At 53.4% G+C, this 13,886-nt stretch overlaps 1 protein-coding gene across 1 annotated transcript; it reads right to left on the bottom strand.

Moving 5' to 3' along the window:
* Positions 1 to 4,947: 4,947 nt before the first annotated feature.
* Positions 4,948 to 13,385, bottom strand: trim46b (tripartite motif containing 46b; the record flags this gene model as incomplete). Its single annotated transcript, XM_069185209.1, is given in 8 exon segments — positions 4,948 to 6,104; positions 6,202 to 6,269; positions 6,737 to 6,966; positions 9,479 to 9,805; positions 10,169 to 10,290; positions 12,201 to 12,454; positions 12,566 to 12,661; positions 13,239 to 13,385. Coding segments are annotated over 8 exon segments (1,698 nt in total), but the record flags the coding sequence as incomplete, so codon positions are not given.
* Between the last annotated feature and the right edge of the window lie 501 nt (positions 13,386 to 13,886).

Raw genomic sequence — 13,886 nt, 5'->3', positions numbered from 1 at the left:
ATTTTCTTCCAGATGTATTGACGAGTAGGCGTGTGTGGGGGAGCCTAGTTTAGACAGACAGGTGTCCTGGACAGATGTGCAGAAGCTTTTTTTTCCTGTTCTGGAGAGAAAAGGTTTAATATCTCCAGGAATATCTGCATTCCTGCCCTCCTGTCACCTTTCTTTGAAGGCAGGCATTCACTTTTTGCGTTTGCGGTTTTGAAAATGCAGATAGCCTTTCAGGAATTGCTCGTGAGCAATGGCTCAAAACTGTGTGGTGCTGTGTGATTGTGGTACTGAGTTGTGCACACACAAGAAAAGCCTCGGTACCTGTAAGATGCGTGGGCCTAAAAAAAAACCCAACACGCTGAGCTGCACAGCCTCGGAAAGCGACCCTCGTCAGGAAATCGAATTCCTTCACGAGCGGCCGCTGCTGGTCAGCGTGTCGGCTCTTGAAGCCCCCCTGTGGCCATTTGCGTTTATTGCGCCCTGATGGTGCTGCTGCCGGGTTTCTGGCGCCCTCTAGTGGAGACTCCTGAGCTCTGCACACAACTTGACAAGTCAGCCAAGCAGTAGGGCCGTTAAAACAAGCAGATTAATAATAAATGACAAGAGGCGCTCAGCCTGTGGTAAGAGGACGCTTTTATTGGAGTCTGAGAATACAGGTAAAGGTTACAGAGGTTTCAGGGGTAGTCGCTCCTTGTTTCAGGGAGACAATGAGAAGGTCTAGGAATGGACTGGAGAGCCCAGGAGTGTCCCAATTCTACAGCCAGGGAGCTCAGCACTCCTGGAGCAGGTAGCAGGTGAGACAGGCTATAGACTCGTTGTTTTGGGGGGTTACCCGGACAGCGGGGTCCACTCTCACTTCATGCTGATGTACGTCACCAGCCGGATGTACTCCTGGCGGTCCAGAGACCCGCTCATGTCCACATCCGCGTAGCCCATCAGCTCATCCAGCAGCTGAAGGTTCAGCTCCTGCAGACAGACCGGCACAGGGTGAGACAGGCAGAGGACAGAGAGACAGGGAGGGAGAGAGACAGACAGACCAGCACAGGGTGAGACAGGCAGAGGACAGAGAGACATGGAGGCAGACAGACAGATAGATGGGCACAGGACAGAGAGACAGGGAGGGAGAGAGTCAGACAGGCACAGGACAGAAAGACATGGAGCAAGACAGACAGGCACAGGACAGCGAGACAGACAGGCACAGGGTGAGACAGGCAGACAGACAGGCATGCACAGGGTGAGACAGGCAGAGGGCAGAGAGACAGGGAGGGAGAGAGACAGACAGACAGGCACAGGACACAGACAGGGAGACAGACAGACAGATGGTCACAGGACAGAGAGACAGACAGGGAGGGAGAGAGTCAGACAGGCACAGGATAGAAAGACATGGAGGGAGACAGACAGGCACAGGACAGAAAGACAAGGGGTGGGAGACAGACAGGGACGGAGAGGCAGGACAGAGAGACAGAGAAAGGAACAGGGAGGTAGGGAGTCAGACAGCCAGAAGAGCGAGGTGCTCCACTCACTGACCTTGACACTGCTGCTCATCTCGTTGGACAGCAGAGCGCGCACCTGCTCCCGGGTCAGACTGCTCTGGTTGTCAGAGTACTGGACAAACACATCCCTCAGAGTGGACATGGCCTGCTCCAGGGGCGACAGGGCTGCTGGACAGGAGTGTGGAGGGGACAGCCGAGTCAGTCAGACGTGACCGAACCAGCAGGGACAGCAGCTGGACAAGGGCCAGCACCAGCAGAACCAACAGGACTAGACCCGGATGGCCTGAAAGCACTCACCCGAGACTGAGGGCTCGAGTCTGGGTGATGTCTCTAGCGCACTGTGACTGGGATTCCCCAAGCATGAAGGATGGGATTAGATGGCCATGGTTTTCAATGACACAGTGCCCCCTGCAGGCTCCATGCAGGCATGTGGTGTGGCCAGTGAGGGATGGGCCTCCCCTCCAATCAGTGCGAAAGCTACATTTTGGGGGCGGGTCTACCTGTGACATGTTTAAAGATAAGTGGCAGGAAGGCGGGCACGTGGGCGGAGTCTGCCTGCACTTCCTCACCTCTCCTGTGTGCAGTTGCAGGGTTTGTCAAGAAAAAAAGAACAGTATGTTGTCGGACTGGGGCATGCTGCGTACTCACATACCTGAGGTAGAGGAGGGCCAGGCCAGGCAGATGAAGAGCAGACATGCCGTCAGGCTGAGTTTTGTCATTGTGGGCAAGAGAAGTGACTGCAGACAGAGGAGGAGTTTCATTAACAGTGACGACCTAGATGGTTTCAGACAATCCCAGTGTCCTGCCCTGGGCCTGAATTCACAAAACACCTTTACATGCCCAGAGAGAGGGTCAAATTACACTAAAGCACAGTACAGTACTGTAAAGCCCAGGGTAAAAGCATAACACACTGCAGTAAAGTTCAGTGGGAGCAGTGTAAAATCACAGCGCAGTAAAATCAAGTGAGTTCATTAGGCATGCTCGGTCATTCTCAGGAATGCAGTGTGTCAGGTCCAGCCAGTGGTATATGAGAGCCTGCGTGTGTTAGAGTACGTGAGGTGCACAGGCTTCTGGGGTAGGTGTTTGTGTTGAGCTACCCACCTGTTTTATACACCAAACCCTGAACCCAGCACCCCCCTCTGTTCTTCTCTTAACCTGTCTGTCTTTCCTTTATTTTACTGTGTCTGTATGTCTAAATAATCAAATTTCTGTATTTGTCTGTGTCTCTCTGTTTTCTGCTTGTCTATATCCATGTGAGTCTGTCTGTATCTCTTTTTCTGTCGGTCTGTGTGTCCTGTCCGTGTAAACTCTTTGTATGTCCATTCTGCACGTCCTGTCTATCTGGGAGACTGCCAGACAGGTAGCCTGTGTGTGTCCTGTCTGTCAGTACGTCTGTTTTGTGTCTACAGTATCCCAGGTGACAGCCGAGGAACAGTAACAATCTCTGTAGCAATAGATAATTAAGAACAGACAATGATGACAATGGTGACAGTGACACTCCGGCTACTCCCAGTGCCCAAAGGGCACCCCCTCGGAGTGAAAGAGCCCAGCCAGCAGGCTTGGGATAATAACACCTGGAGACCATAACGTAGAAACAGGCATGGTGAGACTGAAGCCATTTACACCAGTGTTAAATACCTGTCGTTCTTCTCTACCTTAGAGTCTGTATGATCTATACAGCTCTGATGATGATGAAGGAGTGTTCATGTGAAGATACAGAGGAGCTGGACTGAGTGTCTGTACAGTTACTCTACAGCTCTGATGATGATGAAGGAGTGTTAGTGTGAAGATACAAAGGAGCTGGACTGAGTGTCTCTACAGTGACTCTCCAGCTCTGATGATGATGAAGGAGTGTTCATGTGAAGATACAGAGGAGCTGGACTGAGAGTCTGTACAGTTACTCCACAGGTGTGATGATGAAGAAGATTATGCTAACTCACTCTCCCCCTCATGAGACAAGACAACACATTTACAGGCACAAGTCCAGTCATCAGTCGGGCCCCATTAGACAGAACCGACACCCATTTCGTCCCGAGCAGCCTGACACTAGTCTGTGTTCCTCCCTTTGCTGAGCTACAGAGACGGAATCACCCCCCTCTCTCCCGCTGTACCCCAGATCTTCACTGAGCTCTTACTGTGATGTCGCCCCACTCCGCTGTCAGGAATAAAGGGGATCAAGTTCCAGACTCCCCCTACCTGCTGAGAATGTGGCTGTGGGCTGTGAAGACCCCCCTCACCCCTCCCCAACCCCCCCACGCAATCCTACCTGTCTAGCGAAGGAGAGACTCTCGTTTTCTGCCAAGGGGAAGACTGAGGGAGAGAGAGGACTGTGTGTCTTTTATAGAGATCTTCCACTCTCCTCCTCCTCTCCTCCCACACCCTCCAGAGGACACACCCAGCACGGTACTGTGCCGTCAGTGTGGTACACTCTCACAGGTCTGAGTGTGTGTGACAGTCCTGTGTTTGTTAGAGTAGTGTTACCCTGTGTTGCTCTGTGGTACAGTTGTCACAGTAACACAAATTCCCAGGCCACATGGATTCTCACAGGTCTGTGTGTCTCCACATGCAGAGAAACAGAGTGATGCAGACTTCTGTGTATACAATCTTTGTCTCTTTAACTACCTGTTTGTTTGTGCGTCCCTCTGTCTGTATAATTGCAGCTCGTATTTCCAGTCCTGGGTGCAGTACCATGAGAGCAGTTTATTGTTAAACAGACTTTGCCATGTTTATGAAGTCAGGCAGGCGTGGCAGTGCCTGCTCAGACACACCTGAACTCTTACCTTGCCCAGGTACAACACTTCCTGAAACTGGCTGTGCACCTCCCGTGCTACACAACATACCGTGGACTGCAGTCCCAGTGCAGTAGGACAGTCCTGTTACAATAGGAGCTACAGTCCCAGTGCAGTAGAACAGTCCTGTTACAATAGGAGCTACAGTCCCAGTGCAGTAGAACAGTCCTGTTACAATAGGAGCTACAGTCCCAGTCCAGTAGAACAGTCCTGTTACAGTAGGAGCTACAGTCCCAGTGCAGTAGAACAGTCTGTTACAATAGGAGCTACAGTCCCAGTGCAGTAGAACAGTCTGTTACAATAGGAGCTACAGTCCCAGTCCAGTAGAACAGTCCTGTTACAGTAGGAGCTACAGTCCCAGTCCAGTAGAACAGTCCTGTTACAGTAGGAGCTACAGTCCCAGTGCAGTAGAACAGTCCTGTTACAGTAGGAGCTACAGTCCCAGTGCAGTAGAACAGTCTGTTACAATAGGAGCTACAGTCCCAGTGCAGTAGGACAGTCCTGTTACAATAGGAGCTACAGTCCCAGTACAGTAGAACAGTCCTGTTACAATAGGAGCTACAGTCCCAGTGCAGTAGAACAGTCCTGTTACAATAAGAGCTATAGTCTGTTACCATAGGGGTTACAGTTCCAAAATAGTATAATAACTAAAAAAATTACAACACAATCAGTTTTGTTGTCTAATTACTCTTTCGTTTTTATTTTATCCTTAAAATATCTGCCACTGTGACGATCATCAAAATAAGATTCCAAAATGCTACAGTCTAGAGTTCATTCAGGTGCAGTATCGCTTCTCAGTTGTCTAAAGAATGAGGAGCTGGTCATCAGTAAGCTAATTCATTATTGGTGAGAATTATAAGAGAAACATTAAATAAAATAGTAACGATCTTAACGATGATAATTATAGCAGTAAGAAGAAATTACCTATGAAAGCATCATCCTGCATCCCCCCCATTCCAGAAGGTTAACTTTGACCCCCGTGGGGTCCCTTCATTAATTTAAGAATTCGCTAATTAGGAAAGAAGTTCCACTTCCTGTGGCCACGGAGGGCAGGTCCGCTGTCCGAGTGTCCTGTCACAGAGGTCACGGCAGACCCCCTGACCAGACGACCGCCCGGCGGACAAGAAAGGCAGCACTTAGAAAAAACAGTACAGTCCCATCCACCGCCCCCCTCCCCGATAACACACGCTCAAAACCACTGCCAGCCTTCCTTACACGCTCCTGTGGGAAAAAGAATTTCGGATCAGTCCGTAGTTTTGGCACAGAATCCTCCCAACGAGGTGTTTTGGAGGCGTTTTTTTTTTTTGTTTCTACCGAACTGTCCAAAAATCCCAAGGCCATTGTGTCGGTCAGTCTCTCTGTCCGCTGGGGGGGGAGGGGTCAATTGCCCAGGTTAGTCACTGCTCGTGATTGGATGGTGACCCTCCTGGGAGGGGGCTGTTCCGCGCTCCGATTGGCCACCAGCTCCTGCACCTGCAGAGCCCCTCCCCCGATGAAACAGAAGGCTGGGCAGACGGGGGCGGAGCAATCCACCGGCCCCTCCCACAGGAGGCGGAGCGAGACCCCGTCGTAGAAGGAGACACGCCCCTTCTCGAAGTCCAGGCACACCCCCAGGCGGGGAGGGAGGGGAGCCGTGATGGCGGGGGGGCTGTGGGGAGTCGGCGGGGGGGGCTGCGAGGGAGGGTCCCGGGGGCTGGTGGCGTTGCTGGGGCAGTTGTTCACCCCCTGGGGCAGCAGCACTTTGCCCATGCCCACGGTGAGGAAGCAGAAGGGGGGTGGGGAGTCCAGCGTGGCGTCTTCGGCCCCGCTGTCGTGGCCGCTGTCCGGATCATACCTGGAGACAGGGGGGCAAGAGAGGGAGAGGGTGAAAGAGAAGGGGGGGCAGGTGGGGAACTGAAGCATGAAGAGGAACGACCCTCTCTCTCTCTCACCGTGGGCTGGCCATGTCCTGGGGCAGATGGAACCACTCCTGCAGCCTGGCCTCCAGGCCGACGCCCACCTGCGGCACAGAGAGAGCAGGACGGTGACACTCCCAGTACACGTGTATCAACAGTTCCTGGCTCAGGTGTAGATCTCAGATCCCTGGCCCAGGTGTGTATCAGTGTTACCTGACTCAGGTGTGTATCAGTATTTCCTAGCTCTGTGTAGATCACAGATCCCTGGCCCAGGTGTGTATCAGTGTTACCTGACTCAGGTGTGTGTCAGTATTTCCTAGCTCAGGTATAGATCACAGATCCCTGGCCCAGGTGTGTATCAGTGCTACCTGGAACAGACGGATTATTTATAGGTATCCTCCCACAAACCATTGTGTAATCTTTAAAGGCACTTTAATACTCGTTAGTGTTCATCCCATTCTTGACTATTTCTACTTTCCAGTGAACTGACTGAATTCGTAGGCTCCTGACTGCCGTGATGTTAACGAGACCGGGCTCGTTGGGGAACGCTGCGCCCCGTGATGACCTTTACCTTCACCACGTAGGACCCAGGGTCCACCGCGCACGCCCAGTAGTGTCGCCCCTGCGTGACGGCCACGTCCCCGATCAGGAGGTCAGAGGTCAGGTGGCAGGAAGTGAGGGCGCGGTCGGCGGCCTGCAGCAGGGGCACCCCGGGCACGCTGCGGGCGCCGCGCTGCTCCTTACCGAGCACCAGCCGGTCGCCATGGAAACCCCAGCGCGAGTCCAGGAAGAAATTCAGCACTGAGAGGAGGGAGAGGAGAGACAGGAAGAGAGGGAGGGAGAGGAAAGACAGGAGGAGGGAGAGGGGAGAAGAGGAAAGATAGGATAGAGCAGAAGAGGGAGAGAGGAGGAAAGGAGACTTCCACCGGGAGAAAGAGGGGAAGGAGGCAGGAAAGACAGGAGAGGGAGAGAGAGAGGAGAGAGAGAGGCAGGAAAGACAGGAGAGGGAGAGAGAGAGGAGAGAGAGAGGCAGGAAAGAGGAGAATGAGAAAGAGAGAAGAGGGAGAGAGAGGAGGTAGAGAGGAGAAGGAGGTATAAAAGAGAACGGGAGAGTTCAGAAAAGGGGGAAAGGAAGAATTTGGGAGAGAGGAAAACAGGCAGGGAGGAAAGAAGTGCAGGAAAGAGTACAATTAGGAAAACAAAAAAGCAGGGACCTTTCAGAGAGAGAGGGAGCGAGGGAAGCGGGGGGAGGGGGGGAGCACTCCGAGCTCGACATTCTTCGGAAGATGGCAGCAGAGAACAATTTGTCTTTTTTTTCCCTGAATAATTAACACGCGTTCATTAGGGCCCTGTCCTAATGAATGAACCGCGCTGTTGAAATATTCATGGAGTGATTATCTCGGCAGGTGGAGATGGGGATGAGAGAGAGAGAGAGGGATGAGAGGATCGCACTGGGATGCAGACAGACGAGATGGGTTGACAGCAGGAGAGAGAGAGAGAGACGAGTTAATCATTTCAGATCGCTGATGGTGCTGGAGAGTTTAACCGGCAACAAGTGTTGACAATCTCGACTGGCTCAGGTGAGCATCAGTGTTACCTGGCTCAGGTGTGTATCAGTATTAACTGGCTCAGGTGTGTGACAGTGTTATCTGGCTCAGGTGTGTATCAGTATTAACTGGCTCAGGTGTGTGACAGTGTTATCTGGCTCAGGTGTGTATCAGTATTAACTGGCTCAGGTGTGCTTCAGTGTTACCTGGCTCAGGTGTGTATCAGTATTAACTGGCTCAGGTGTGCTTCAGTGTTACCTGGCTCAGGTGTGTATCAGTATTAACTGGCTCAGGTGAGCATCAGTATTACCTGGCTCAGGTGTGCTTCAGTGTTACCTGGCTCAGGTGTGCGTCAGTATTACCTGGCTCAGGTGTGCATCAGTGTTACCTGGCTCAGGTGTGCTTCAGTGTTACCTGGCTCAGGTGTGTATCAGTATTAACTGGCTCAGGTGTGCATCAGTGTTACCTGACTCAGGTGTGCTTCAGTATTAATTGGCTCAGGTGTGCGTCAGTGTTACCTGGCTCAGGTGTGTGTCAGTGTTACCTGGCTCAGGTGTGCTTCAGTATTAACTGGCTCAGGTGTGTATCAGTATTAACTGGCTCAGGTGTGTGTCAGTGTTACCTGGCTCAGGTGTGTATCAGTATTACCTGGCTCAGGTGTGTGTCAGTGTTACCTGGCTCAGGTGTGTATCAGTATGACCTGGCTCAGGTGTGCATCAGTGTTACCTGGCTCAGGTGTGTATCAGTGTTACCTGGCTCAGGTGTGTATCAGTATTAACTGGCTCAGGTGTGCGTCAGTGTTACCTGGCTCAGGTGTGTATCAGTATTACCTGGCTCAGGTGTGTGTCAGTGTTACCTGGCTCAGGTGAGCGTCAGTGTTACCTGGCTCAGGTGTGTATCAGTATTACCTGGCTCAGGTGAGCGTCAGTGTTACCTGGCTCAGGTGTGTATCAGTATTAACTGGCTCAGGTGTGCTTCAGTGTTACCTGGCTCAGGTGTGTGTCAGTGTTACCTGGCTCAGGTGTGTATCAGTATTACCTGGCTCAGGTGTGTGTCAGTGTTTCCTGGCTCAGGTGAGCGTCAGTGTTACCTGGCTCAGGTGTGTATCAGTATTAACTGGCTCAGGTGTGCGTCAGTGTTACCTGGCTCAGGTGTGTATCAGTATTACCTGGCTCAGGTGTGTATCAGTATTAACTGGCTCAGGTGTGTATCAGTGTTTCCTGGCTCAGGTGTGTATCAGTATTACCTGGCTCAGGTGTGTGTCAGTGTTACCTGGCTCAGGTGTGTATCAGTATTAACTGGCTCAGGTGTGCGTCAGTGTTACCTGGCTCAGGTGTGTATCAGTATTACCTGGCTCAGGTGTGTATCAGTATTAACTGGCTCAGGTGTGTATCAGTGTTTCCTGGCTCAGGTGTGTATCAGTATTACCTGGCTCAGGTGTGTGTCAGTGTTACCTGGCTCAGGTGTGCGTCAGTGTTACCTGGCTCAGGTGAGCGTCAGTGTTACCTGGTGCAGGTGTGCTTCAGTATTAATTGGCTCAGGTGTGCATCAGTGTTACCTGGCTCAGGTGTGCTTCAGTATTAACTGGCTCAGGTGTGTATCAGTATTAACTGGCTCAGGTGTGTGTCAGTGTTACCTGGCTCAGGTGTGTATCAGTATTAACTGGCTCAGGTGTGCGTCAGTGTTACCTGGCTCAGGTGTGTATCAGTATTACCTGGCTCAGGTGTGTGTCAGTGTTACCTGGCTCAGGTGAGCGTCAGTGTTACCTGGTGCAGGTGGGGTATGCAGGTAGATCTCCTCGCTGTACTCTCCGAACCCCGCCTTGTTGCAGCCCTTCACCCGCAGGACGTACATGCAATCGATTTCGAGTCGCTCGATCACCGCACTCGTCCCGCCCACCTCCTCCAGCCGCTGCCAGCCCCGGGGGGCGCCGCCCCCGCCCCCTCGCAGCACCCCCCCACCACGCCCCTCGCGGCGCCGGAACTCCACCGTGAAGTGCCAGGCGGGGGGGGAGTCCTGCGGCAGCCGCCAGCACAGGAAGAGCTGGTCGTAGGCCAGGGTCCGCTGGGTGTCAATAACTGGAGCCAGGGGAGCTGGGAGAGGGAGGAGGAGAGAGGAGGAGGGAGAAGAGAGGGATGGGGATGGGGATGGGAAAGGAGTGCATAGACAGGGTAGGGAGGAGAGGAGAATTAGAGGTGAAGTGTGTGTGGGAGACAGAGGGAAAGGAGACACAGGGGAGAGGGAGAGTCAGAACAGCCCTGTTGAAGAGTTTCACCCTCCCTGCCTGTCCAGTCCCCCAACCCTCTCCCATCTGCCCCCCAACTCCTCTCCCTCTCCCTCCTGCCCCCCAACCCCTCTCCCTCCTGCCCCCCAACTCCTCTCCCTCTCCCTCCTGCCCCCCAACCCCTCTCCCTCCCTCTCCTGTCCCCCAACACCTCTTTCTCCCTCCTTCTTACCCCGGATGAATTCCAGGGTGTTCAGCAGTTTCAGCTCTCGGGAGACGTCCAGTTGGAAATGCCGGAAAGAGGGATCAGCAGAGAGAGAGAAGCACTGCAGGGACTCTATCGCTTTCAACAGCCTGAGAGAACGAGTAGAGAGGTAGAATGTAGAGTGAGAGTCTGGACACCAGTCTGCAGTGCTGTAGTCTCTCTCTCTGAGCTGTAGAGTGTCAGTCTGGACACCAGTCTGCAGTGCTGTAGTCTCTCTCTCTGAGCTGTAGAGTGTCAGTCTGGACACCAGTCTGCAGTGCTGTAGTCTCTCTCTGAGCTGTAGAGTGTCAGTCTGGACACCAGTCTGCAGTGCTGTAGTCTCTCTCTGAGCTGTAGAGTGTCAGTCTGGACACCAGTCTGCAGTGCTGTAGTCTCTCTCTGAGCTGTAGAGTGTCAGTCTGGACACCAGTCTGCAGTGCTGTAGTCTCTCTCTCTGAGCTGTAGAGTGTCAGTCTGGACACCAGTCTGCAGTGCTGTAGTCTCTCTCTGAGCTGTAGAGTGTCAGTCTGGACACCAGTCTGCAGTGCTGTAGTCTCTCTCTGAGCTGTAGAGTGTCAGTCTGGACACCAGTCTGCAGTGCTGTAGTCTCTCTATGAGCTGTAGAGTGTCAGTCTGGACACCAGTCTGCAGTGCTGTAGTCTCTCTCTGAGCTGTAGAGTGTCAGTCTGGACACCAGTCTGCAGTGCTGTAGTCTCTCTCTGAGCTGTAGAGTGTCAGTCTGGACACCAGTCTGCAGTGCTGTAGTCTCTCTCTGAGCTGTAGAGTGTCAGTCTGGACACCAGTCTGCAGTGCTGCAGTCTCTCTCTGAGCTGTAGAGTGACAGTCTGGACACCAGTCTGCAGTGCTGTAGTCTCTCTCTCTCTGAGCTGTAGAGTGTCAGTCTGGACACCAGTCTGCAGTGCTGCAGTCTCTCTCTGAGCTGTAGAGTGTCAGTCTGGACACCAGTCTGCAGTGCTGTAGTCTCTCTCTGAGCTGTAGAGTGTCAGTCTGGACACCAGTCTGCAGTGCTGTAGTCTCTCTCTGAGCTGTAGAGTGTCAGTCTGGACACCAGTCTGCAGTGCTGTAGTCTCTCTCTCTGAGCTGTAGAGTGTCAGTCTGGACACCAGTCTGCAGTGCTGTAGTCTCTCTCTCTGAGCTGTAGAGTGTCAGTCTGGACACCAGTCTGCAGTGCTGTAGTCTCTCTCTCTGAGCTGTAGAGTGTCAGTCTGGACACCAGTCTGCAGTGCTGTAGTCTCTCTCTGAGCTGTAGAGTGTCAGTCTGGACACCAGTCTGCAGTGCTGCAGTCTCTCTCTCTGAGCTGTAGAGTGTCAGTCTGGACACCAGTCTGCAGTGCTGCAGTCTCTCTCTGAGCTGTAGAGTGTCAGTCTGGACACCAGTCTGCAGTGCTGTAGTCTCTCTCTGAGCTGTAGAGTGTCAGTCTGGACACCAGTCTGCAGTGCTGTAGTCTCTCTCTGAGCTGTAGAGTGTCAGTCTGGACACCAGTCTGCAGTGCTGTAGTCTCTCTCTGAGCTGTAGAGTGTCAGTCTGGACACCAGTCTGCAGTGCTGCAGTCTCTCTCTGAGCTGTAGAGTGTCAGTCTGGACACCAGTCTGCAGTGCTGTAGTCTCTCTCTGAGCTGTAGAGTGTCAGTCTGGACACCAGTCTGCAGTGCTGTAGTCTCTCTCTGAGCTGTAGAGTGTCAGTCTGGACACCAGTCTGCAGTGCTGTAGTCTCTCTCTCTGAGCTGTAGAGTGTCAGTCTGGACACCAGTCTGCAGTGCTGTAGTCTCTCTCTCTGAGCTGTAGAGTGTCAGTCTGGACACCAGTCTGCAGTGCTGTAGTCTCTCTCTGAGCTGTAGAGTGTCAGTCTGGACACCAGTCTGCAGTGCTGTAGTCTCTCTCTCTGAGCTGTAGAGTGTCAGTCTGGACACCAGTCTGCAGTGCTGTAGTCTCTCTCTCTGAGCTGTAGAGTGTCAGTCTGGACACCAGTCTGCAGTGCTGCAGTCCTTCTCTCTCTGACCTGTTGTGAGTCAGCCGCGCTGCCTGTAGGAAGCAGGGAGGCTCAGTCTCCTTCAGCAGCTCCTGAGAGAAGGCCAGCAGGCCAGCGTGCTCCAGCAGGGACTGCCTCTCCGTGACCTGGACCGTCAGAGCTTCGACCCGCCTGAGCCGAGCCCCGTCCAGGGCCTGCAGGAGCACCCCCTGCCTGTCGGTCAGCGCGGCGCACAGCTCCCGCACGGACTGGCACAGCTGCTCCCGCGCAGAGCCGCTGTTCATCTGGCCGGGAGAGGGAGTGAGAGAGGGGGAGACGGGAAGAAAGAGAGGGCTCGTTCACATCGCCGGGGAAGCACAGAGGAAGACAAGAAGGGAGAGGCAGAAGGGCCCAACCTCAGTCTGAGTGATGGCAGCCTCTAGCTGTGTGATCTGGGACTGCACTGTCTCCTGATTGGACAGGATGTAGCCGACACTCTTGGTTATCTTGTCCTGCAGGTGAGCAGAGAGGTCAACAAGTTGATGACGGACTTTAGTCCCATTTTGTTCTATAGCTGATGTACTGTTACAGTGTTCCTTGTACCCTGTTGTCCTTTCACTTAAATTTACTCATTTCTGTTTTTCCCTCTGTCAACCTCCATTTTGTCATTCTGACAAACATACTGTAGGGTTACAGTGTGACCCGGCCCAGACTGGACCAGTGATCTCTGGACTGTAGGGTTACAGTGTGACCCAGACTGGACCAGTGATCTCTGGACTGCAGGGTTACAGTGTGACCCAGACTGGACCAGTGATCTCTGGGCTGTAGGGTTACAGTGTGACCCAGACTGGACCAGTGATCTCTGGACTGTAGGGTTACAGTGTGACCCAGACTGGACCAGTGATCTCTGGACTGTAGGGTTACAGTGTGACCTGGCCCAGACTGGACCGGTAATCTCTGGACTGTAGGGTTGCAGTGTGACCCAGACTGGACCAGCAATCTCTGAACTGTAGGGTTACAGTGTGACCCAAACTGGACCGGTGATCTCTGGGGTTACCACCCCATTCCTCAGTGCTGTGTCATACCCACCTTCAGAGCCTGGTAGGCGTTGGCGACCGGGGTGATCTTGTGGCCGGCGTGGGCCCGGCGCAGCTTGCAAAGAGGACAGAGCAGTCGCTGGCAAGACTTACAGTAGAAGTGCAGCTTCTCCTGGTCGTGTTCTGGACACGTCAGGACCTGGCAGGGACAGAGAGAGAGAGGAGAGAGGAGAGAGGGAGGAGAGAGGAGAGAGGGACAGAGAGAGAGAGAGGAGAGATGGAGGAGAGAGGAGAGAGGGACAGAGAGAGAGGAGAGATGGAGGAGAGAGGAGAGAGGGACAGAGAGAGGAGAGAGGAGAGAGGGACAGAGAGAGAGGAGAGATGGAGGAGAGAGGAGAGAGGGACAGAGAGAGAGAGGAGAGATGGAGGAGAGAGAAGAGAGGGACAGAGAAAGGGAGGAGAGATGGAGGAGAGAGGAGAGAGGGACAGAGAGAGAGAGGAGAGAGGGACAGAGAGGAGAGAGGAGAGAGGGACAGAGAGAGAGAGGAGAGATGGAGGAGAGAGGAGAGAGGAGGGAGGGACAGAGAGACAGAGGAGAGGATGGAGGAGAGGAGGAGAGAGGGAGGAGAGGAGAGAGGGGTGAGAGACACGTATATACACGCACACCGCACACAGGACAGCCCCTGCAGAGACCCCTGTC

The sequence above is a fragment of the Lepisosteus oculatus genome, chromosome 27, assembly GCF_040954835.1.
Source record: "Lepisosteus oculatus isolate fLepOcu1 chromosome 27, fLepOcu1.hap2, whole genome shotgun sequence".
In the NCBI taxonomy this organism is placed as follows: Eukaryota; Metazoa; Chordata; class Actinopteri; order Semionotiformes; family Lepisosteidae; genus Lepisosteus; species Lepisosteus oculatus.
This window is presented reverse-complemented; position numbering and strand designations above follow the sequence as displayed.